This window comes from Candoia aspera, chromosome 1 (genome assembly GCF_035149785.1).
Source record: "Candoia aspera isolate rCanAsp1 chromosome 1, rCanAsp1.hap2, whole genome shotgun sequence".
In the NCBI taxonomy this organism is placed as follows: domain Eukaryota; kingdom Metazoa; phylum Chordata; class Lepidosauria; order Squamata; family Boidae; genus Candoia; species Candoia aspera.
The window spans coordinates 38,875,860-38,898,098 of NC_086153.1; the positions used below are offsets into that span (position 1 = coordinate 38,875,860).

Consider the following 22,239-nt stretch of genomic DNA (forward strand, 5'->3'; position numbering starts at 1 on the left):
TTATGTCCTATTCATTATTTTTAGCAGCACTTCTCTCATATCTCTACTTTATAAGGTAAAGGTAAAGGTTTCAGTCGTGTCCGACTCTAGGGGGCGGGGCTCATCTCCATTTCAAAGCCGAAGACCCAGCGTTTGTCCGTAGACACTTCCGTGGTCATGTGGCCGGCATGACTGAACGGAACGCCATTATCTGCCAGCCAAAGCGGTACCTATTAATCTACTATTTTATAGCAAATTGCCTATTTTTCCAGTAGTTATACACTGGAAAGTTTTATTTTTAAAATTTATGATTGACTATTGTATTGATTAAGCTGCTCTTTATGACTCTTTGCACCTATAACTCTGAAGTTTTATAAATATATTACTGAGAGCCCAGAAGAACTATAGTTTCTCTTTATTTTGAGATCTACTCCATTCATTGCAGTTATTCATCAAAACAGGATGGAATTTAAACTGTGGTATGTTCCTGAGCCTTGTACTTATTAAGAGTCATACCTTTGGGGCTCCCACTGCCTGTGAATGAGCATCATGCAGTTTATCTAGTGCAATACTGAAATCTTCTGCTAGAAGAGGGAAACCAGCAGCATAAAAATCATATTCTTCCTCCTCATTTGGTCCTTCTGGGAAGCTGGTGAAGAAGGAACAGAAAGTTTCACAATCCTAATGCTACCAAAAGATGATTGGACAGATCCAACAGTTCAAAACTCTACAACTGAATTCCAATGTTACTATACTGACATCACCTTATAGTCAAATAAAATACCATATTCATTGCAAGATACCAAACAGGCATAATATTATGGATGTGCAGAGCACTCAAAAGGTGTAATTGTCATAGCAAACTAGTGTGAGTCAAGCAATCTCCTCAAAGCAATGAAGCAGCCATGTCCCTAGAAGACTCAGTGCAGCTGAGCATATTTTTCTAGCTGTTTGAGTCTGCATCTGCATTTCCTGAAAATACTTCTATCAGACTGCCAGTGAAGTTGCTGGGCCACACACACACACACACACACTAAGCAGGAGAAAAATTCTGAAGCAACTAGAGGATTCTTCCTAAAGATGTGCTACTTTCTGCTTGAACAGGCATGCTTTGCTGACATTTACATTTTTTTGGAGTGCCCCTTTCAAATGCTCAGTAGTAAGTGAGCAGATATATAGCAGAAGGAGTTCTTCCCAAACTGAGTAACTGTATAAATGCTGTAACAGATCTAGGAACTATGGCTGCAAACAGGGATAAGAAACTGCAACAAGAAGAAAGTAGAAGTTTATTTACATGCTTTGAAAGGTAGCATGCTTTTACCCCCAAATATGCATTCAGTATAATGCTATCAAAGTTCGTCCAGTAAGATGTTAATGATAAAACCTGACATAAACAGGAAGTTAAATCTCTCCTTATTGCTGCAAAGAGCTTGAAAACTGATACCTCATTCATCCACACTCAGTTTAAATGTCACATTCCAATGTGTCAAACAAGAAAGATTTGCACTTGCAGTTACCACCTAAATGCTCAAAGACCAGAAAATATTTTATTCCAGTACCTTGAATTCTGCATCCTTGTACAGGCAGCGCGGCTGCTGTGGGAAAGTAAAGCACAGAAATCTCCTAGAACAAAGCCCTGAAAACATGGAATAAAATATTGGTGCAGCAAGTCCCATGACAAACAGACAAAGAATTCTGAAAGGAATGGGTGAAGAGACTTCATCCTCTACATAGAAAAAACAGTCTGTATGAATTGCTGTGTGAAAGCCAAAGCAAATAAAATCCTTCTCTCTCCATTTCCTTAACACATTGTGTGAGCATATCAATGAAGTGATAGAAGTAATACTTACAAAATATTGTTTGAGAGTACTTTTAAAAGAAGTAGTAAACAAGATGTCATTATGCAAGTCATTATTTCCCAGCCAACAAGGTCAAAGGTAAAATTCTGAAAGTTAAAATCCATACATCTGGATTGCACTCTTCTGGGGAAGGCTGCTTTCTTCATCACTCTTTCATGGAGAGCCATTTTTATGCAAATTTTTACAATTATGGATTCAGTTTATACGTTTATTTACAATCATTTGCAAGCCATCTCTTCTAGGAAATTATACTACCAATGGACAGAATGGACAGAAGATTGCCCTGAAGGCTATCTTCACCATTTTACAGAAAGGAGTAAGGACACATCTAGCCTTAAGGGGCAAGCTGTTTCAGAGGGAGGGGACTGCTACTGAGAATGTCATCCTCTGGGTCCTAACGCCTAATCTTTTTCAGGGTGGATACTCGGAGCTCTCCTTCCCTGCTTAATTGTATAGTGCAGGCAGATTCAACATGAAGATGGTCCTAAGGAGTTACATAACCAACCCATCCTATGGCATTCTGAGATCTCAAATCTAGATCCCCCTATTTCTTTGTCTCTTCTAGTTCACTGCATTCACAGTCACTCACCGCACTCTGCTGGGCTAGCTTGGTCAGGCTTACTTCTTTGCCCAGAGGAAAATTCTGTGTTAGCATACTAAGAATGGCTTTCCTCTGCTCTTCAGTTGGTGCTTCAATTTTCATCTCATGAAGGAATGCTGTCTGCACATCTGAAGGGACATCTGCAAGCCTGGTTGTTGTGCCTATCACCAGCACTGGATAACTGTTAAGAAACATACAAATGTGCTGTAAACATTTCATAGCTATAGTCAAAAGATAGGAAGGAAACACCTTGGACTAATTTATTTTATTCTGGTCATTTACATGATTTGTGGCATCATTTCTGTATTTATTAAAGACTACTATTTTAATCCAAATCAAATTCCAAATCAAATCAGACTCTTTTGGTCAGATTCAGATGACCAGACAGGAATCAGACTTTTCCAAAAAGTCTGAATCATAATCTTCCTGAAGCCTCATTAGGGATGCCGAATTGAAAAAACCTAGAGACTGTATTCTGCAAAAATGTATACATTTCTCTCCAGTGTTCCATATGAGGACAACTCCAAGATAGGGAAGGGGAGATAGAAAGGGTGTAATTGTATGCTCAATTCAATCCCTCATTGTCCTATTACATTTTCTGTTATTTTGATGCCAACTGAGTAAAACACAGTCAATCAACCTGTTTTTCATTCACTGTATCTCCAGAGTCTCTAGCTCAGAATTCCTTCTGAAATTTTATAGATTTATTACTAGAAATACAACAGTGCAATGTATCATTTTTATATAAATAATTCACAAAAAAGTAAGTTCTTTTTTGTTCTTAAAATCCCAAACTGGAAATTCTGCTTTTCCACAAGATCCCCTGAAGGTATGAAACTTGGCAGGCATAGTACTACCAGAATTATTGAGCCTGCACATTCCATCCAATTTCCAGTAAAGGAAATTATCAAGAATTTTATTTTTAAAAAATTTAAAAAATTTAAAGGTACTAGGTCCAAAATACAACCACTTTCTTGCTTGAACTTTGCTATTTTCTCAAGATGGACTACTCTCCTGAAAAGTTATCCAATTTTATCACATTGAAAAAAAAACCCAGCCAAAGATAGAGAGATCTGGATTTGGCCTCAGGTTGAAAAGAGAGCCTTCAAATCAGTTTGAGAAAAGGAAGATCATTTTCCAACTTTCTGAAACAAGCTTAATCTTGTGGTCTTTGTATACTCTTGGTTATTAGTAAGCTGCTGTGTTTTCTTCAGCATAAATGAAGGGTATTCATAAACTTCACCGGAACTGTCACGGGTTCTAAGAGACTTTGTTTAGCATCTCTTAGGACTGATTAGAAGGGAGAGAAATAGGCTGGCAATTCTATTATCCAACTGCCCATAACACACACAGCTTTCTACTAGGATTTCTGAAATATATGAAAGCAATCATTTACCTCCCCCATAGCGGATATATGTGCACTCTTGTTTACCATTCACAAAAATGAATTATACTAATGCCACCTATAAAGTATTTGTTTTATTCTCATTTTTACCATATTGCTAAAATTATTTTTTAAAGACTCTAGAGTTTTAAGAGCTATAACTATTAGCTAAATTAGAAGGCTGCTCTCTAGTAAAAATCTCCGTTTTCAACATTACTCTAAACTGTTAAATTCTTCTCAGTAGAACCATAATGATGGGAATCTTCTAGAGATGTAATAGTATATACCTAGTATTTGTCTCTCTTTCCAAGAGAAGTTGCCTTAATGCAAGAATGACCCTGGAGTCCTCCCCCAATCCATCACGTTCTCTTCCCAGCAGCTCTACATCTTTCATAAGCAGGACACAAGGACTATAGAGCTCAGCCTGTGAGAAGGCACTGTGTAGTTTTACTTCTGTAGATCCACTTGTATCACCACACAAAGCAACACAATCCACCTAGCATAAAGTCAGACAACAGAGATGAAGGCGCCAACCATGTAAAAATGAAGATAAAACTGCAACAGTGGAACAGTTTCTGTAAGTATAAAAACATTTGGACATTGAGATAATTCTACTGAGTAAAACTAATTATTTGTAAAATAAGATACCTCATTTATAAAATTAGCTGGTTCTCCATCTGCATATAGCTGGGCTATGCAAAACATTTCAATTATAACCATTTCAAGGATGAAACTTCACAAACCTTCCCATTTCATGGCAGACTGCTGTTTCAAGCATTTTGGAAATGTTTTGAACTTGAAACAAAGCTGTTTTGTGCTTGGGGCACTTCTAAGATGCTCGGAATAGCAGTTTCACGTTCAAAAATGAAAAATTCAGAAACTTTTGCAAAGTTTTGCACTCAGAACAGTTCAAACCAAAATGTTTTGCACATCCCTGGCATATAACAATCGTTCTCTCTCATACACAAACCACTCTCACAAACACAAGAACAGAAGTATGCATACATGTATTCCTTGTTTCCAGCATAAAAGAAGAAAAAAAAAACCAGGATGTAGATGTGGGAACGGGAAAGGATAGCTTAACTGGATAAAGAAGGAAGGAGGAAAGAAAACTGGATGCCAAGAAGAAGAGTTAACAGAGAGGGAATGGAAAGAAGGAAAAATCCTGGCAGGGCATTATAAAGAAAGGTAAAATTTTGCATGCAAACAGTGACAGGCAATGAAGCTAAAAAGTAAAACCTTTTTCCTGCATATAATATAAACAAATGAAGTGGAGGAAAGTGTTAGGCTGGGCTTGTTTAATGTGTGGCTAGCAAACTCTGGCTTTGCAAAAAAACTACCTAATCTCATTTTTGCCTTGGCATGACTTTATTAGTAAAAGATGAAAAATATATTATGATCTATCTAAATCCAAAAGAAACAGAAGAAAAAACAAAAAGGGGATTCATCTAGAATTTCCAACCTATTATTCTAATTTTCCATTCCTAACTGAAAGACATGACAGCTATTTTTCTTTTTATACTGTGCAATGCCACCATCTCTTGAAGTAAACTGATGGAGAAAAACAACGGGTTTCTGCTTCTTTAACAGTTATGGGAAGGAAGACACTTCTGGTGGTGGAAGCTATGATATATGGGAAAGAAATGTGGCACCAACTGAAATCTTATTTTGCATAGCCACTAAAGGAAATAACAGCCCTAACTCTCCCCTTCCATTTTTCTATATTCTTACAAAAAGTAAGCAGGAATAATGACAAAAATAGCATGCTTATCCATACTGTGAGAGAATCTACCAATTAAAAAAATCCATATTATAAAAGATCTTGAGGTAACTTTTAATTCTTAGGCTTCGTAACAGTGATTGCAGTGTTTTTTTTATCAGTATAAAACCAAGATTATAAATAAATGGGATTTTTGACAATAAAGCTTTCCTGAAAAGGAAAAAGTCACACTTGGAAGCAGCACAGAAAGCATTACAATACAGCATCATCAATTGGAAGAGAAAGGTATCTTGATCCAAAGGATTTGAAGGAGGCCCCCAAGAGCCCAGAATTGATTGTTTATTTGTGATTTTTTGGTTAAGGGCATCCCAGACATGAAGGCTTTTGAAGAGAAAGTAAAAATGGCCTCAGTGGCTTCTCTCAGCTTTGATTCTGTAAGAAAAGGAAATTCCTTTAAAAATGTCCCATTCCTTTGCAGTTTTCACCACCTGCACCATTTTCCTTCCAGAAAAGAAGCCCACATAGCAAGAGGCAAAAGACAAATGCATTAAGTGCTTAACTGAAAGGTTCTGCTGGAGCAGAGGCCAGGAATGTTTGGTCCCCTAGATGTTGCCAAACTACAACTTCTAGCAGTCTGTCAGAATGGTCAATGGTGAGAGATATTGGAACCTATAGTCCAGCAACGTCTGAAAGATACCCAGCAAGAACCAGGTGAAGAAAAACAGGGTTCAACCTCAGAGAGATGTACATAAATCACCCTTCTATTTACACTGCTCATGGATTGAAAAGCACATTTCTTTCTGAAGGTGCCAGAATGTTCTTTCAGGGCCTTATTCTGAATGTATTCAAGATTCTAAAACTACCTTGAAGAAATGGAGATTGAGACGGCTACAGGCAGCTCTGACAGCTGTCATTTTCCCCACACCGCTGGGTCCTGAAAGAAGAATGCTTCCAGATCCATTTAGCAGAGTGTCCCTGAAACATAGAAAATAATAGTTTCTTTAACTCATTTTGCCTCCCACTGCCCCACAAAAAAGGAAGGGGAAGAGGGAGACTGCAAGAACACACAATGGAGGGGCTTTAAGTGTTAATGAGAAATTTAATTCATCTTAAAGGAAAGAATCTGGAAAACACCACCTGTTTTCTCACCATGCTACATGCAAGGAAGCAATGGCAAGAGGTTTGATATTTTCACAGCATTTCCTATATACTAAACACTCCATTTAGGGTTATGATTTATAAATGGCACACATAAGTACTTTGCATAAATGGCACTGAAAGAACTTACTGCTTCATAGAGGGTAAAGCTTAGAAATTCAGAATCCCCGAATATCACAACAGATAACCACCAAAAGACTATTAACCACAAGCCCCACTGCCATGTTGATTGGTTGATTATGTGCCATCAAGCTGGTGTCTACTCTTAGCAGCTGCATAGATTTTCTCCACAAGGATCTATCCCCAAACCGTCCTTCAGGTCTTCCGATGGTGTACCTATCACCACTGTAATTGAGTCCATCCACTTTGCTGCTGGTCGTCCTCTTCTCTTTCTTTTCACCTTTCCCAGCATTATGAAATTCTCCAGAAAGATAGGTCTGGGGAAGTCCATCATCAAACAAATCAATCCAGAGGCATAAACGACCAGGCTCAAATTATCAAAAGTATGATAATTTGAGTCTGGTCATTTCTGCCTCTTGGTTGATTTGTTTGATGATGCATTTATTTGTTTTCTTGGCTATCCCTGTTATTCTCAAGAATCTTCTTCAATACCAAAGTTCAAAAGCATCCCTGCTCTTTCTATCCTGCTTCTTCAAAGTCCAACTTTTACTTCTATAGAGTGTCCCAGGGAAAACCATTGCCTGTACAATTCTGATTGTTGTAGGTACAAACATAACCCAGCATCTGAATATTTTTTCCTTCATGGCTGCTCTACAGTGTATTTCCTGAGTATGGGTTCTTTTACGGTTGATAGTAGATCCTAAAAGGCAGAAGCTGTCCATCACTTCAGTATCTTCATTATCAATTCTATGGCAAGTTGCTGTTCCTGTTGTCATTTGGTCCTCTTTGGTCTTCTTTATATTTAATCTTAATCCTATTTTTTCATCTTACTCCTTGACCTTCATTACTAGAACTTGCATATTATTTGTATTTTCAACTATCAGAATAGCATCATCATAGTAGCACAGGTTATTGATATTTCTTCTTCCAATTTTAAAACCACATTCATTTTCTTTCAATCCAGCTTCCCTCAATGTATCTTCAGCATACAGGATGATTAAAGTATACAACTTTGTCTCACTCTTTTCCTGATCTGGAATCCGTCTGTTTCACCGTATTCTGTCTGGATTGTGATTTCCTAGCCTGTGCATAACTTTTGCATGAGACAAAGAGATGTTCTAAGATTCCAATTTTTCTAAGCACATTACGCAATTTGACATGACTGACACAATCAAAGGTGTTTCTATACTCAATGAAGCATATATTGACATTTGACTTTCTCAGTTATCCAGAGTGCATCAACAATAATGTCCTTGGCTTCTTCTAAAACCAGCTTGAACATCTGGCATCTCCCTTCCACACAGGGCTCTAATCTGCAATGGATGATCCTAAGCATTACTTTACTAGCATGTGTAATTAAGGATATTGTACGATTGTTCACATACTCTGCTAAATCTCCTTTCTTTAGGATTGCTTGTAGACTGACCTCTTCCAATCTTATGGCCATTGTGACATTCTCCAGATTTGCTGACATAGTTTGGTTAGAACCTTTAAAAATTATTCTTCTGTTGCTTGCCATATTTCTGTAGATATTCCATCAATTCCTGCAGCTTTCCAATTTATTAATGACTGGAGTGCAAATCTAACTTAATCTTCTGGTAATAGAGGTTCTTGTAAGTAAGGAGTATCTTCTAAGGTATCTTGGATGTTGACATTTCTACTGTACAGTATTTCAGCATACTCCATCTTTGTTCAATCTTCCTGGAATGAGTTACCATTTGTACAACAGCATCCTTTAGCATACCATTTCAAGGTTGGAACCTCCTTCTGTGTTCAGAGATCTTTTGGAAGACTTGTTTTTCCATGTCTCTTCCATTGCTGATGTTTTGACAGATGTTCTTGTAATATTGCTTATTTTCTCTTCTAACAGCTTTCTGAAATTCTTTGTAAAGTTGCTTCCTGAAATCTTTGTCTTTCTTGGCTTTAGCTTCTCTTTTCTTCTTGGCAATTTCCATAGTTCGTTCTGATGTCGTTTGCTTTATTCTGTTGCTTGGTCTTTAGTAGTATCTTTTCACATGCATCCTTAACATTTTTAAATTTCATTCCACAGTTCCTTAGGTTCCCAATCAACAAGGCTCAGGACTTCAAAGTAATTCCTGATGTTCTCCTTGAAAATGATGAATATATGATCAAGATCGTATTGGGAAACACAGTTGGCTTTCTTTTTCCCCTTTAGCTTAACTTGGAACTTGCACATGAACAGTCTGATCTGTTTCATAGTCAGCCCCTGTAGAGTTATGACATCTCTGTTGTTATAACTACAGTAAGCTCTTCTACCTCCATAGCAATAAGATAGTCAATTTGATTTCTGTCAAATTGATTTCTGACATCCATGTATATATAACATCCTGTCCCACCCAATCATGCAGAGTGGGCATGCAGCGGACCCCATCTGCAAGAGAATTTCGCTTGGCGGGGTCCAGGAAGCAGGCCTTCTCTGCAATAGCTCCCACCCTGTGGAACATGCTGCCCCTGGAGGTGAGGTTAGCCCCATCACTGCTGGCCTTCTGGGGGAACCTGAAGACCTGGCTTTGCTGCCTCACTTGGGGCAGAGAGGGGAGTAGCTCCGCATGGGGATGGCTTGGTACCTTAGAGCACTCCTCCCACATTTGGACTGTATTAGATCCTCCTGCACTTGGATTTTATTCTTATTCTTATATTTATTTATTAAGGGTAGTTATATATTTATATATTGTATTTATATTTTATGCTTGTTGTTTTAATTGACTATTTTATTGTAAACCACCCAGAGTCCCTCCGGTGGGAGGAGATGGACGGGGACAAATTTGATAAATAAATAAACAAACATAAGCATCGTTTTGGTTGTTTGAAGAGTGTGTTAGCAATGAATAAATCAATGAATTGGCAGAGACTGATAAGTTGTTCTCCTGTTTCATTTTGGTTTCCTAGGCCATACAGTCTAACCACTGTTTTAGGAACAAGCAATTTAGTAGATGCAGGTATAAAATACCCACTTTGATTCCAGAAGTATCTTAAAATGGCTGCCACACTTCTCTGGTCTACTGAAGGGTCATATTTAATGTGCACTGTTTGGTGTGTAGAAACTTGAAAAATTACTCCATGGTACTTGAAGTAGCTGACCTGTTCTATTGGATGCTTATCTATGTGCCAGTTGTATTTTGGGGCATTATTAGAAAGTATAATATTTTGGGGATTTTTAAAAATAGTTTATAGGTAGCTGCCCTTCAATGCAAAATTGAGTACACTAAGGGCTTTTTAAGTCTGACTTGGTCAAAACGAAGACAGCTGCATCATCCACATATAGTAAAATAGGGAGATGTCTGTCTACTATTTTGGGAGCATGTAGATCACAGTCTCTCAAGTATTTGATCTGAGAGTTAATATAAATGCTAAATAAATGTGGACCCAAAATACAAACCTTCTCCCACCTTTCACTGATGTTATTGGATTGGCTAGCTGCCCATTGGCGCTATACCACACTCTAACTTTTGTTTGTTCATGTAGTTTGTAGATTAGTAATAGCAAGTGCCTATCCATGTTTGGACTGCTGGAATTTGTCCTGTAATTAGGATCCTGAAATGGTGTCAAAGGCTGCCTTAAAGTCTACAAAAGCTACGCAGTATGAAATAATCCCTTTGCTGTTAGCACTAAAATGATCATCCACCTCCAGCGTCTTTCCATATTGCTGCTACCCAATTAGGTACCTGCTTGCTTTACCTGGGCGCCTTGCATGACCTTCACACCTTGAATGATCTTGCTGGGATTATATACTCTTGGCATACGTTCCTGGCCTTCTTCACTCCCCCCCACCACCACAATGAGGCAGCATAGGACACTACTACATGGTAGAATTCAAATCTCCAGATGACTTACCTATTGTGTAAATGGGGGCCAAGGATGTCACAGAGCTGTTTCACTGCACTGCAAAGCCCAGCAGGAGACAAACTGTTCCAAAAACTACAGCCATTATGAGATGGAAAAGATGGAATAGCACTGTTCGTAGAACCAACCTACAAGATAAGGCAATAATACCAATTTTCTTAACCAGATTCATTAACAGAGGGAAACTACTTTGTGAACACCTTTGATGCTGACAGCCCTTCAATTTTAGCAAAAAGAAAAAAGAAATTGTTCCTAGTTTTGCTAAGAAGCAAAAAAAAAAAAGATGTATGTGTGTCAAACTTGTATATGAGTAAAAAGATATTCCACTGATAAGCATCGTATCTTTCTCAGGTTTTTATATCCAATATCATAGCCATTGTATGCTCTAAAAATAAGTGACATTTTTTGTCTAGGTCTGTATTTCTTGTGGGTAATCTACAGGGAGCCCTATGCTAGTAGTGGCAATGCTAAAGCCATTGTGGAGAGGAAGAGATGAAGTGAGGTTTTTTTTTTAACGGGATACTGCCCTTTCTTGTTCCCCTACTGTGCAAAATCCAGACACTCCTTGCAAGGACTTAAGTTTCCAAAGAAATGTTAAAATTAGGCAAAGAGCCACCCAAAATTAGTTGAGCACCATGGTTACTCATTTCTGTTTAGGTCTACTAATAAGAGCCATACATTTAATCACATTCAAAAGCTCTGATGTCAGTACTACAGTGAAATCTTTACTTAATATACTCTTATTGACTTACAAGGAACAAAGAAGTATTCTGAATGTCAGCTAAGTACCCCATACTTGGCTGTATTTCCTCTGCTGGTAATATCTTTTTCACCTTGAAGCAGAGCTCTGGCCATCTAAGGAAAGAGCAAATGAGTCAAAATTTGGAAACAAACGATTTTGTAATCATCAAGACATACTGTATAACTGGAATAATTAAATTTTGTGAGAGGTCAAGTTTTCAATTGCTTTGCAACTCTTCCTAATAGTCATCAAACTTCACTTATTACCACCATTATCATTTTCTGACTTGAAATATCTAATTCCTCAAATCATTGTAATGCACTAAAGTCTAGGATAACTTTCTAACATTCTAAGACAACTTTCCTGAGACACTATTTCAAAGCAATCCAAACTAATATTGTAGCTGGTACATAGTAGAGAGTAAGTAGCCCATTTAGCTTTTAACAGACAGTAACATACCTAATAAACTTAACTGAATTTTCTTCTAAGAACTCAGGATGCCCGACAGTTGGAAGACAGAGAATATCTTTCTCTTGTACAAGCCTGCAAAAAATATCTATAATGAAGAATTATTCCATAGACTTTGAATATAAGTCAACTCCTTCTCTCCCTCCCCTCCAAAAGGTTTGCCTTTTTTTGTATTCCTAGTGAATCTAAGACAGTCCCCTCATTTTAAAGATACATGACAAAAGTCTAGCCTTCTTTTCAGGTAAATACCCAAGAAAAAATAAAATAATCTGATATTGCAGTGGACTAAAAGAAATGTTTCAAATATTTCTATTTCTACTGAAGAAACAAGATATAGTATAATAACACCTTTAAATAAGTCAGTGACTATGTACTTCTCAAATATGGAATTATCTTTATTAGATTAAGATTTGCTATAGAAAAGTATCATCAATAGGAAAAACTTTTCTGCAGAGTGAAATATTGCTGCCTTTTAAATCTCATAATGAAATCAAGTTGTAACAAGGTACACAGGAAAAATAGAGGGAAAAACAAATAGAACCAGCAGTTTATATCCAATTTACAATATAGATCTTTGAAAAGAACTCTAAATAATGCTTTGGAATTAGCATTATTGGCTACTGAAAAAGGAAGAAATTTTGAGAAATTACTATAAGAAATAAAGGAGGTTTAGGACATGCATGTACAGACACACAAAACAGAGAAAACGTTTAATATTAGTATTGTCTCAGACAAGTCTGTAAAAAAATTTAACTACATAAACATGCTACTCAGTCAACTAAAGATTTATATTCTATACATCTTCAGAATCAAGTATTCTTGTTCAATAACTTATGAAGGAAACCAAACCACATTTTTCAAATATGGTACATGTACACTAAGTCCATACCCTGTTCAGTGTGCTTATTAATAAAAAATAACAAGATTACCCTTTTATCTCATAAAAGGGATCCAATGTCAACTCATTATCTTTACTAAAAGGCTAACCTGGGAGTTTGAAAGTGCCGAGAAAGAATTTGATCATAGATTCCTCTGGTGTTGTAGGTTGGTGAGGTCACAATTTCTATGTGTAGTTCCTTGGCAATGGGTGGCACAGATAACAAAGATCGACTTCCTTTTATTTCTTGCACACCAGCTGCTTCACCATATCTCTGTAGAGGACAAATAGCCATATTCTGCTTTAATTTTGCTATATATGCTTAAAAGCTAGGAGATTAAAGTAGTATTACTTTACAGCAACCTGCAAAATATCAATTCTATTCATATTCAAGCTTTATAATGATGGTAATTGTCTACTCCATTCCATTTTTCTAAGCCCTGGCAATTTATGATCCCCTCCTTGAAAAATAAAGGGCTTGGAACTTAACATCCTAAATGGTCCCTTTCAACTCTTCATTTCTAAGTTAATTATATTACTAACTTAAGATTACACAACTAACGAAATGGACTGTAGTCCATGAAATATGCTATTAATTTTTTAGCTTTCAAAATATCACAAGAAAGAAAATTGATCCTGCTACAGACAAAATATTGTATCCAAAGCTATGGTCATCCAGCAGAACAGAACCTACTGATAAAAGAGATTCCTATGCTCTCTCCTCCCTTTCCCCCACCCCACAGTTCTCATGTACCTCACCAACATGCTCTGGAGATTTGACAAACATGGGGGAAGCAAAGAGGAAAGGAAAGTCAAATTTTGTGAGCAGACTGGCTCCAGGACCTGAATTTATTTATTCTATTTTTTTACCTGCTGCAATCAAGGAATCTTGGTGGGTTATGAACTCAACAATAAAACATCCACAGTATAAATAATTTTGTATAACAATAAGTAAAATTGAAGAATAGATAAAATCATAGAACAATCAGTCAAGAGCAATAAAACATAGAAGAATGTTCTTTATCATTGCTACTTCTCTAAAAACTCTTCCAAAGCAAGTTTTCCCCCCTCCCTACTGCTATAGTTATGTCTTGTTACTTTTCAACTAGTCTTCTCCAATCTATGCTCTTGAGGTATCTGAATTATAACCTGCTATGATACTCACCCTTCAGCAAAGGATCATTACCTTGTCGTGGTGCTGGAGCTTGAGCACCTCAGTGATGCCATGAGCTAAACAGTGAAGGGCCACCCAAGACGGGAAGGTCATGACAGAGAGGTCAGACTAAATGCGATCCCTGGGGAAGGTAATGGCAACCCACCCCAGTATTCTTGCCGTGAAAACTAAATGGATCAGTACAACCAGAGATATGTCGGTATACCATCGGAAGATGAGACCCCCAGGTCGGAAGATGGTCAAAATGCTACTGGGGAGGAACAGAGGAGGAGTTCAGCTAGCCCCAGACGTGATGACACAGCTAGCTCAAAGCCGAAAGGACGGTTAGCGGCCAACGGTGCTGGTGGTGAACGGTGAATCCGATGTTCTAAGGATCAACACACCATTGGAACCTGGAATGTAAGATCTATGAGCCAGGGCAAATTGGATGTGGTTATTGGTGAGATGTCAAGATTAAAGATAGACATTTTGGGCGTCAGTGAACTGAAATGGACTGGAATGGGCCACTTCACATCAGATGACCACCAGATCTACTACTGTGGACAAGAGGACCACAGAAGAAATGGAGTAGCCTTCATAATTAATAGTAAAGTGGCTAAAGCAGAGCTTGGATACAATCCAAAAAACGACAGAATGGTCTCAATTCGAATTCAGGGCAAGCCCTCTAACATCACAGTGATCCAAATATACGCCCCAACCACAGATGCTGAAGAAGCTGAAGTAGAGCAGTTCTATGAGGATCTGCAGCACCTACTGGACAACACGCCTAAAAGAGATGTTATTTTCATCACGGGAGACTGGAATGCTAAGGTGGGCAGTCAAATGACACCTGGAATTACAGGTAAGCATGGCCTGGGAGAACAAAACGAAGCAAGACATAGGCTGATAGAATTTTGCCAAGACAACTCACTCTGCATAACAAACACTCTCTTCCAACAACCTAAGAGACGGCTTTATACATGGACTTCACCAGATGGACAACACCAAAATCAGATTGACTACATCCTTTGCAGCCAAAGGTGGCGGACATCTATACAGTCGGTAAAAACAAGACCTGGAACTGACTGTAGTTCCGATCACGAACTTCTTGCACAATTTAGGATCAGACTAAAGAGATTAGGGAAGACCCACAGATCAGCTAGAGATATGTATTTCTGAAATACTTTGGCCACATAATGAGAAGACAGGACACCCTGGGGAAGATGCTGATGCTAGGGAGAGTAGAAGGCAAAAGGAAGAGGGGCCGACCAAGGGCAAGGTGGATAGATGATATTCTAGAGGTGATGGACTCGTCCCTGGGGGAGCTGGGGGTGTTGACGACCGACAGGAAGCTCTGGTGTGGGCTGGTCCATGAAGTCACGAAGAGTCGGAAGCGAATGAACGAATAAGCAACAACAACTGGTAGTTAGCATGCTGGGAAGGGGGTTGCCAGAAAAAACCCATCAGAAACTGACTAGAGGAGAGGTTCCTAAACTTGATCCCATCACACCTCCCTTTGGTGTAATCTTAACATACACACCTCCCAATGAACAGTGAAAACAATACAATGAAACTTTGGGAAAGGTGGATTTATTATAACAATGTAACTAAAAGGTTCCTCACACCTCCCCTGGACTCTGTCTGCACCTCCCCCAAAAGAGGTACACCTCACAGTTTGGGAAACCCTGGACCACAGACAAACAAAACTATCCAGGTTTTGGAAATTGAGAAAAAGCTGCCAGGGTGTCTCTGGGATCCATTTATCTGATCTAAAACGCTCAGAGTCCCTCTTCTGGGGGGAGATGGGTGGTGGCAAAATTTGATTGATAGATAGATAGATAGATAGATAAATAAATAAATAAATAAATTCAGTGACTTCTCTTATGCTGCTCCAAACCAGTTAATCACATTATACTAGCCAGATCAATTGCCTAACCTGCTCTAAGGTGGAATTAATGTTCAAATCTACAACTCCACAGTTCTATTAAGTGTTTGCAGTCCTATTCCTCAGCAACGCCCACCTGTATTTTCAGGAGGCTCCCTTCCAAAGGATCGCAGGAGAGGTTGAAAGCCAAACTGGCAGGAATCAGTGCATTCTTACTCAGAAACACGTCCGCAGTTGTAGTTTGGTGATGCCCGTCCTCGTTTTCTCGATGCGGGAAATACCACCGCGGCCTGAGAACTTGCACAGACGCCAAGTGGTGGGCCTCGCTCCTCGGGAAGCCTCCCTCGCGCCTCCACAGTACCACCCATTCCCCTTGGAAGAGACCCAGGCTGTGCAAGCAGCCAGGGGTCACCCAGAGAGACTGGCTTCCCCCGGTGTCTCCTCCCCACAACGCAGGGTGGCCCCGCTCCGCCCTCACGAGCCGCTCCTCGCCGCGCGCCCACTCAGAAACCAGAGGCGTCGGCAGGTCCCTCTGGTGCCGGCTCTCCACGCCGCTTCGCAATTCAGTCAAAGCCAAGCGAGTCCCGATGCCCAACAGCCCCTGGAGAGCCGGTCGGCTCTCCAATACGCGTAGCCCCGAGCCAGGCAAGATCTCCCCGCGCCGTACGAGGATGCTGGAGCTCGAGCCGGCCCACGGTCGAGGAGCCCGCCCTGCGGCTCCCGCCGCGGCTGCCCCCAACAGCACCCAGCCGAGCAGCGGCGTCCTCCGCACCGGCCAGACCCTCACGGTCCTGCCCGCGACCAGTCCCAGCCGCCTCAGGAAGGCCCGGGTCAGCCACAGCTCTGGTGCTGCGGCGGGTTCGGCCTCCAGCAGCGCCGCGCACAAGAGTATCGGCTGCAACTTAGTCCCTGCCGGCCGCACGGCCAACACTAGCACGCCGCTCGGGCCGGCCGTCGCCCACTCTCCCTTGGCCGGAGCCACCAGCAACCCCGTGGCCGGTGGCAGGTCCTGGGGAAGGGGCTCGTCCAGGCTCCGAAGCACCGCCACCGCCATGGAAAGGCAGCAGCGTAAAGTCCTAGAGAACAAGACACGAGAGAAGCTTCACTCCGGCGCCATGGAGAAAGACGCAAAGCACGCAGCATTCCAAGCACTTCCGGTCTGAAGCCAACCGGTTTTCCCACTCCGGCGCCCAACTGGAAAGTAGATCGGCGTGAGAACGAAAAGATGCCAACGGCTAGAGCGGTGCCGTAGCCAGCAGCGTAGATTAGAGAAAGGAAAAAAAGAAGAGATGTGGTAGTTTATAACTTCCGGGTAAATTTGGACTTCTTAAAGTCTTCTCTCCACTGAAAATAGGTCCTTAGGTCTCAATGCAGAACAAGAAAAAGAAAAGAATTTTAGCAGCAGGCTTAGCAAACAAACCTTAGCTGCAAAGTCAAGTATTACTTGCTTCTTTTTCTTATTTACATGGCGTTTCACGTGGAAAATGTGGAATTTTCCTCTTAGGACTTAAGTCTGTGAAGCAGAAGTTCGGTAACATTAAAATCCTGGGTTTCCCAATTGTTTTTCTGTGGTTAACTTTCACTTCTTCTCTTAAACCCCCCCCCCCCCGAGATTTGGACAGTTCCCATCCTGATGGTATTCAGGATGGCTTTAAGGACGTGGTGGTTCTCCCAGGCCTTGGGGTAGGGTAGGTAGGAACGCCCCCCCTTATTAAAAATGATTGCTATGTTTTGTTTTTGGGTTGATGTTGTTTTCTGGACTGCCATTATGCTATTTCATTTATTGCATTTTTATTTATGTTATGTTATGTTATGTTATATTTGTATTCTGTTTTATATTGTAAGCTGCCCAGAGTTGTTCTGGGGTTGTTGTTGTTGTTTATTCGTTTAGTCGCTTCCGACTCTTCGTGACTTCATGGACCAGCCCACTCCAGAGCTTTCTGTCAGTCGTCAACACCCCCAGCTCCCCCAGGGACGAGTCCGTCACCTCTAGAATATCATCCATCCACCTTGCCCTTGGTCGGCCCCTCTTCCTTTTGCCCTCCACTCTCCCTAGCATCAGCATCTTCCCCAGGGTGTCCTGTCTTCTCATTATGTGGCCAAAGTATTTCAGAAATACATATCTCTAGCTGATCTGTGGGTCTTCCCTAATCTCTTTAGTCTGATCCTAAATTGTGCAAGAAGAAGTTCGTGATCGGAACTACAGTCAGTTCCAGGTCTTGTTTTTACCGACTGTATAGATGTCCGCCACCTTTGGCTGCAAACGATGTAGTCAATCTGATTTTGGTGTTGTCCATCTGGTGAAGTCCATGTATAAAGCCGTCTCTTAGGTTGTTGGAAGAGAGTGTTTGTTATGCAGAGTGAGTTGTCTTGGCAAAATTCTATCAGCCTATGTCCTGCTTCGTTTTGTTCTCCCAGGCCATGCTTACCTGTAATTCCAGGTGTCATTTGACTGCCCACCTTAGCATTCCAGTCTCCCGTGATGAAAATAACGTCTCTTTTAGGTGTGTTGTCCAGTAGGTGCTGCAGATCCTCATAGAACTGCTCTACTTCAGCTTCTTCAGCATCTGTGGTTGGGGCGTATATTTGGATCACTGTGATGTTAGATGGCTTGCCCTGAATTCAAATTGAGATCATTCTATCATTTTTTGGATTGTATCCAAGCACTGCTTTAGCCACTTTACTATTAATTATGAAGGCTACTCCATTTCTTCTGTGGTCCTCTTGTCCACAGTAGTAGATCTGGTGGTCATCTGATGTGAAGTGGCCCATTCCAGTCCATTTCAGTTCACTGACGCCCAAAATGTCTATCTTTAATCTTGACATCTCACCAATAACCACATCCAATTTGCCCTGGCTCATAGATTTTACATTCCAGGTTCCAATGGTGTGTTGATCCTTAGAACATCGGATTCACCGTTCACCACCAGCACCGTCGGCCGCTAACAGTCCTTTCGGCTTTGAGCTAGCTGTGTCATCACGTCTGGGGCTAGCTGAACTCCTCCTCTGTTCCTCCCCAGTAGCATTTTGACCATCTTCCGACCTGGGGGTCTCATCTTCCGATGGTATACCGACATATCTCTGGTTGTACTGATCCATTTAGTTTTCACGGCAAGAATACTGGGGTGGGTTGCCATTACCTTCCCCAGGGATCGCATTTAGTCTGACCTCTCTGTCATGACCTTCCCGTCTTGGGTGGCCCTTCACTGTTTAGCTCATGGCATCATTGAGGTGCTTAAGCTCCAGCACCACGACAAGGTAATGATCCTTTGCTGAAGGTTCTGGAGTTAGGCAGCACTAAAATCAATCAAACAAATAAATGGAAAATTAGGAAGTGTGAGTTGAATACTACAGATCTATTGGGACAGTACATTTAGAAAATATAAAGATGTGTTCATTTTTACAACAAAATGTTGGCACATTACGCTAATTTGTAGGATTGCAACAGACTAAGACAGGATGCCTCTGAAAATGGTTGCATTATTGTTCATTGCTGTTTTAGGTAAGCTTAATCTTTCATGCATCAAAACTCTCCTTGTGGTGAGATGTTTCCGGTTCATCATGATACATCTCCTCAATTGTGAAAACTAGAGTATTCAGAAAGGGGTGTTTGAAAAACTCATGATGTAAAGTAACTTCAGCATGAAACTGAAGCTGAACTCCACTTTGGCTGTTGTAAATTATTCTATCACCAGAACTTTCTGTGGCTGAAGAAATGGTTAACAAAATGAATTGTCCTCATTCATGGGGGGGAAATTACTTTGACACTGCTTATTGGCTGATGAATATCCAAGAACACGTGTTTCCCGCTCTTCTTCCTAGGCAAAGATATAGACGCTTTTTCAGGGAATTTATAAATAACAAACCTCAGTTGGTCACATGAGCATGTCTCCCGAAAATGTGGGCAGAGAAGCAATTTAAGAAGGAAAATACTGTTCTCCAGTACAGGAATAATGGTTTTTAAATCTTGGGCCAAAAATTAGATTAGAATCATGTCAACAGGAATCATTGAGGTTACATGACGCTCTAGTGCTGATTTATTTATTTATTTATCATATGGCAGCACATCATACATATTACAAATATATTATATTAAAAATGGGTATATAGAAAATATACATCAGTCATAAGGCAATTTTAACTAAAAACAAACATTAAGATTACAAATACAGTCTTTTGCAGCATCAGTTACCATCAGGAAATCAAAGTTCCCGTCGTAGGCTCTAGTCTTACATTCCTGTATTATGTGTTTAACAGTTTGCCTGTCAGCCCCACAGTCACACCTTGGAGATGGTATCTTACCCCCATTTACATAAGGAATCTGCACACCTGCCATGATTAGTGTGCACTCTATTGATAGCTGACCATATTCTGCGTGGCTGATAAAAAGCAGGAGGCTTCGTTGTAATACAGGGTGGGTCTTGACAATGCTGGGGGCAGGCTTTTTGCCAAGATTGCCTCCAGGAATCAAGGAGATGAAAATTTTTTATAGCCGATTCCCTGGCAGTAGCCATAGGTGGATGCCTAGATCGCAATCTGTTTATTCCTAATTTCGCTATATCACCATGTATGGGGAGCTCAGGGTTATCAGGTATCCTTCTATATTCTCAGAGAAGAGCATTCTTCTGCCAGAGGTCTGGAGGAGGGATATGGCTCAAGATGGGCAGCCATTGGGTAGGAGTGGACCTAATGGTTCCACTAATAATCCGCATCGTACTGTTGAGTTGTATGTCTACTTTGTTCACATGCGCACTATTGAGCCACACCAGAGCGCAATATTCCACAGTTGAATAGACCAGCGCTAGAGCTGAAGCACGCAGCATGTCAGCAGAAGAACCCCATGTAGTACTGTATAGCTTATGAAGAATATTAATTCTAGTTCTCAGTTTAGTTGCGCTATTTTCTAAGTGCTTCTTATAAGTAAGCGTCCTGTCTAGGATTACCTTAAGATATTTTGGGTGTGTATTATGTTGGAGTCAAGTGCCTTCAAACTGAATATTAAGTTGTCTATTCGCCAACCTGTTACATAGGTGGAAGTACGCTATTTCTGTCTTCGCAGGGTTTGGTTGCAATCTCCATTACTAATACTAGTAATAGTGGTAGTTATTTGTTCATGCACTTATAACTAAGTGCAGTAGAAAATGTTAACATACAAGATCAGCAGTTTGGGGCAATAGCACACTATGTTCCAATGTGAAATTGTGTCTTAAAAAAATAGAGTTTTCATAACCTGAATGGCTCACAGCATTTAAAAAGCACTTGGCAGCTATATCCAGATAACAGTAAGAATTTTGCATTAAGAGCTGATACTTAGCCAACTTCACGGAGACATTTTAAACTCCTTTTTAAATCTTGGTAGATCAAATTCCAGGGGCAAATCGGGTGGAAATTGGTTCCAAAGAGTGCTATAGATGGGAAGAAGCTCTCAGCCATAATATAGCTATTTTGTACAAGGAAGTCTCAGTCAGCTATGGCTAGAAAACTGAGTCAAGAGCACAGGGATGTGAACCACAAATAGATTTTCCAAATAGCTCTGTTTGCATGGCCCAAAGAGTCAGCACAACAATTTAAACTAATATATTTTACAAAGCCCCAAGCCAGTATAGGGATTGATGAAAGAGGGAAGTACACATAGTTTGGATCAATTGTATCTTCACAAGTTCAGTGTGGCACATGGCAGTATCCTGCCTCCAGAACACAGATCTTTGAGGAAAACTGGTCAAAGTTCCAGAATGTTTTCTTGGAAAGTATGGGTCTTCCTGCTTGTAAACTTTGCACCCATGTAGCTTCTGGTTGCGTAAAGGTCTAATACTTCTCACAATTAATTCTGGTGCTTGATTCTGGTGCTCAGAGGCAACCTCTGAACAACCCCAACTTCCAAGCTGGGAGTGGTGCCTAACAAAGGCATGCTGACTGTGGAGGTCACTGGGGATTGTCCACAGGCAACAGTCCATCAATACTGTTACATATTCCAACAGCAAAGCAAGTGTGACATCTCACTGTATTTCGTGCTCACAAGAAACATGCTCTTCAGGATAACAATCAGGATTCCCAACATAACACTGATGCCAGCTGCTAATCTTGCCTTGGTGTAGAGAAAGATGTGTTGGGGAAGAGGGAGCAGGAAAATATATGGTACCCATGGCAGCCTATGTTTAGGAGCATGGAGATAACCTTGAGGAAGAAATGCGTAAACAGTTAAGTAAAGATCAACATAGCCTTGGGAAAGAACAAGGGGTGAGAAAGAAAGTCAAGATAAACCTGCCTTGATTCTCTTTGATATAAGAGCAGGCAAATTCAGTCAGGCTTTCAAAATTCTGTTATTATATCCTATAACAATAGTGTTTCAGTAGTCTCTTTAGTGTGTTTCCTGACCTGGCCTACCCTGAAGGGCTGACTGCCTGAATAGGAGTATGTGTTCTCATCAGC

At 40.4% G+C, this 22,239-nt stretch overlaps 2 protein-coding genes across 6 annotated transcripts in view; one reads left to right on the top strand and one right to left on the bottom strand.

Moving 5' to 3' along the window:
• Nucleotides 1-12,571, top strand: part of ZC3H6 (zinc finger CCCH-type containing 6) — a 195,350-nt gene extending 182,779 nt beyond the window's left edge. The window contains exon 13 of the mRNA XM_063302280.1: nucleotides 12,560-12,571. The gene's annotated coding sequence lies outside the window, so the exon portion shown is untranslated. The remainder of the gene's footprint in view (nucleotides 1-12,559) is intronic.
• The window catches only part of PEX6 (peroxisomal biogenesis factor 6), a 29,793-nt gene extending 12,755 nt beyond the window's left edge, over nucleotides 1-17,038 (bottom strand). Inside the window, exons 1-10 of one of the 5 annotated variants that reach the window (XR_010067893.1) lie at nucleotides 15,947-17,037; nucleotides 12,883-13,046; nucleotides 11,887-11,970; nucleotides 11,438-11,540; nucleotides 10,677-10,813; nucleotides 6,407-6,518; nucleotides 4,111-4,319; nucleotides 2,428-2,620; nucleotides 1,539-1,615; nucleotides 496-628 (exon numbers count right to left, since the gene is read on the bottom strand). Coding sequence is in view for 3 of the 5 variants with exons in the window: in XM_063302295.1 (XP_063158365.1) it covers nucleotides 496-628; nucleotides 1,539-1,615; nucleotides 2,428-2,620; nucleotides 4,111-4,319; nucleotides 6,407-6,518; nucleotides 10,677-10,813; nucleotides 11,438-11,540; nucleotides 11,887-11,970; nucleotides 12,883-13,046; nucleotides 15,947-16,864 (2,130 nt within the window). In the remaining 2 variants the exon portion in view is untranslated. Of the gene's footprint in view, nucleotides 1-495; nucleotides 629-1,538; nucleotides 1,616-2,427; nucleotides 2,621-4,110; nucleotides 4,320-6,406; nucleotides 6,519-10,676; nucleotides 10,814-11,437; nucleotides 11,541-11,886; nucleotides 11,971-12,882; nucleotides 13,047-15,946 lie in introns of all 5 variants that reach the window. The other 4 variants (XR_010067894.1, XM_063302295.1, XM_063302300.1 and 1 more) reach the window with 4 other exon arrangements.
• Nucleotides 17,039-22,239: the final 5,201 nt, after the last annotated feature.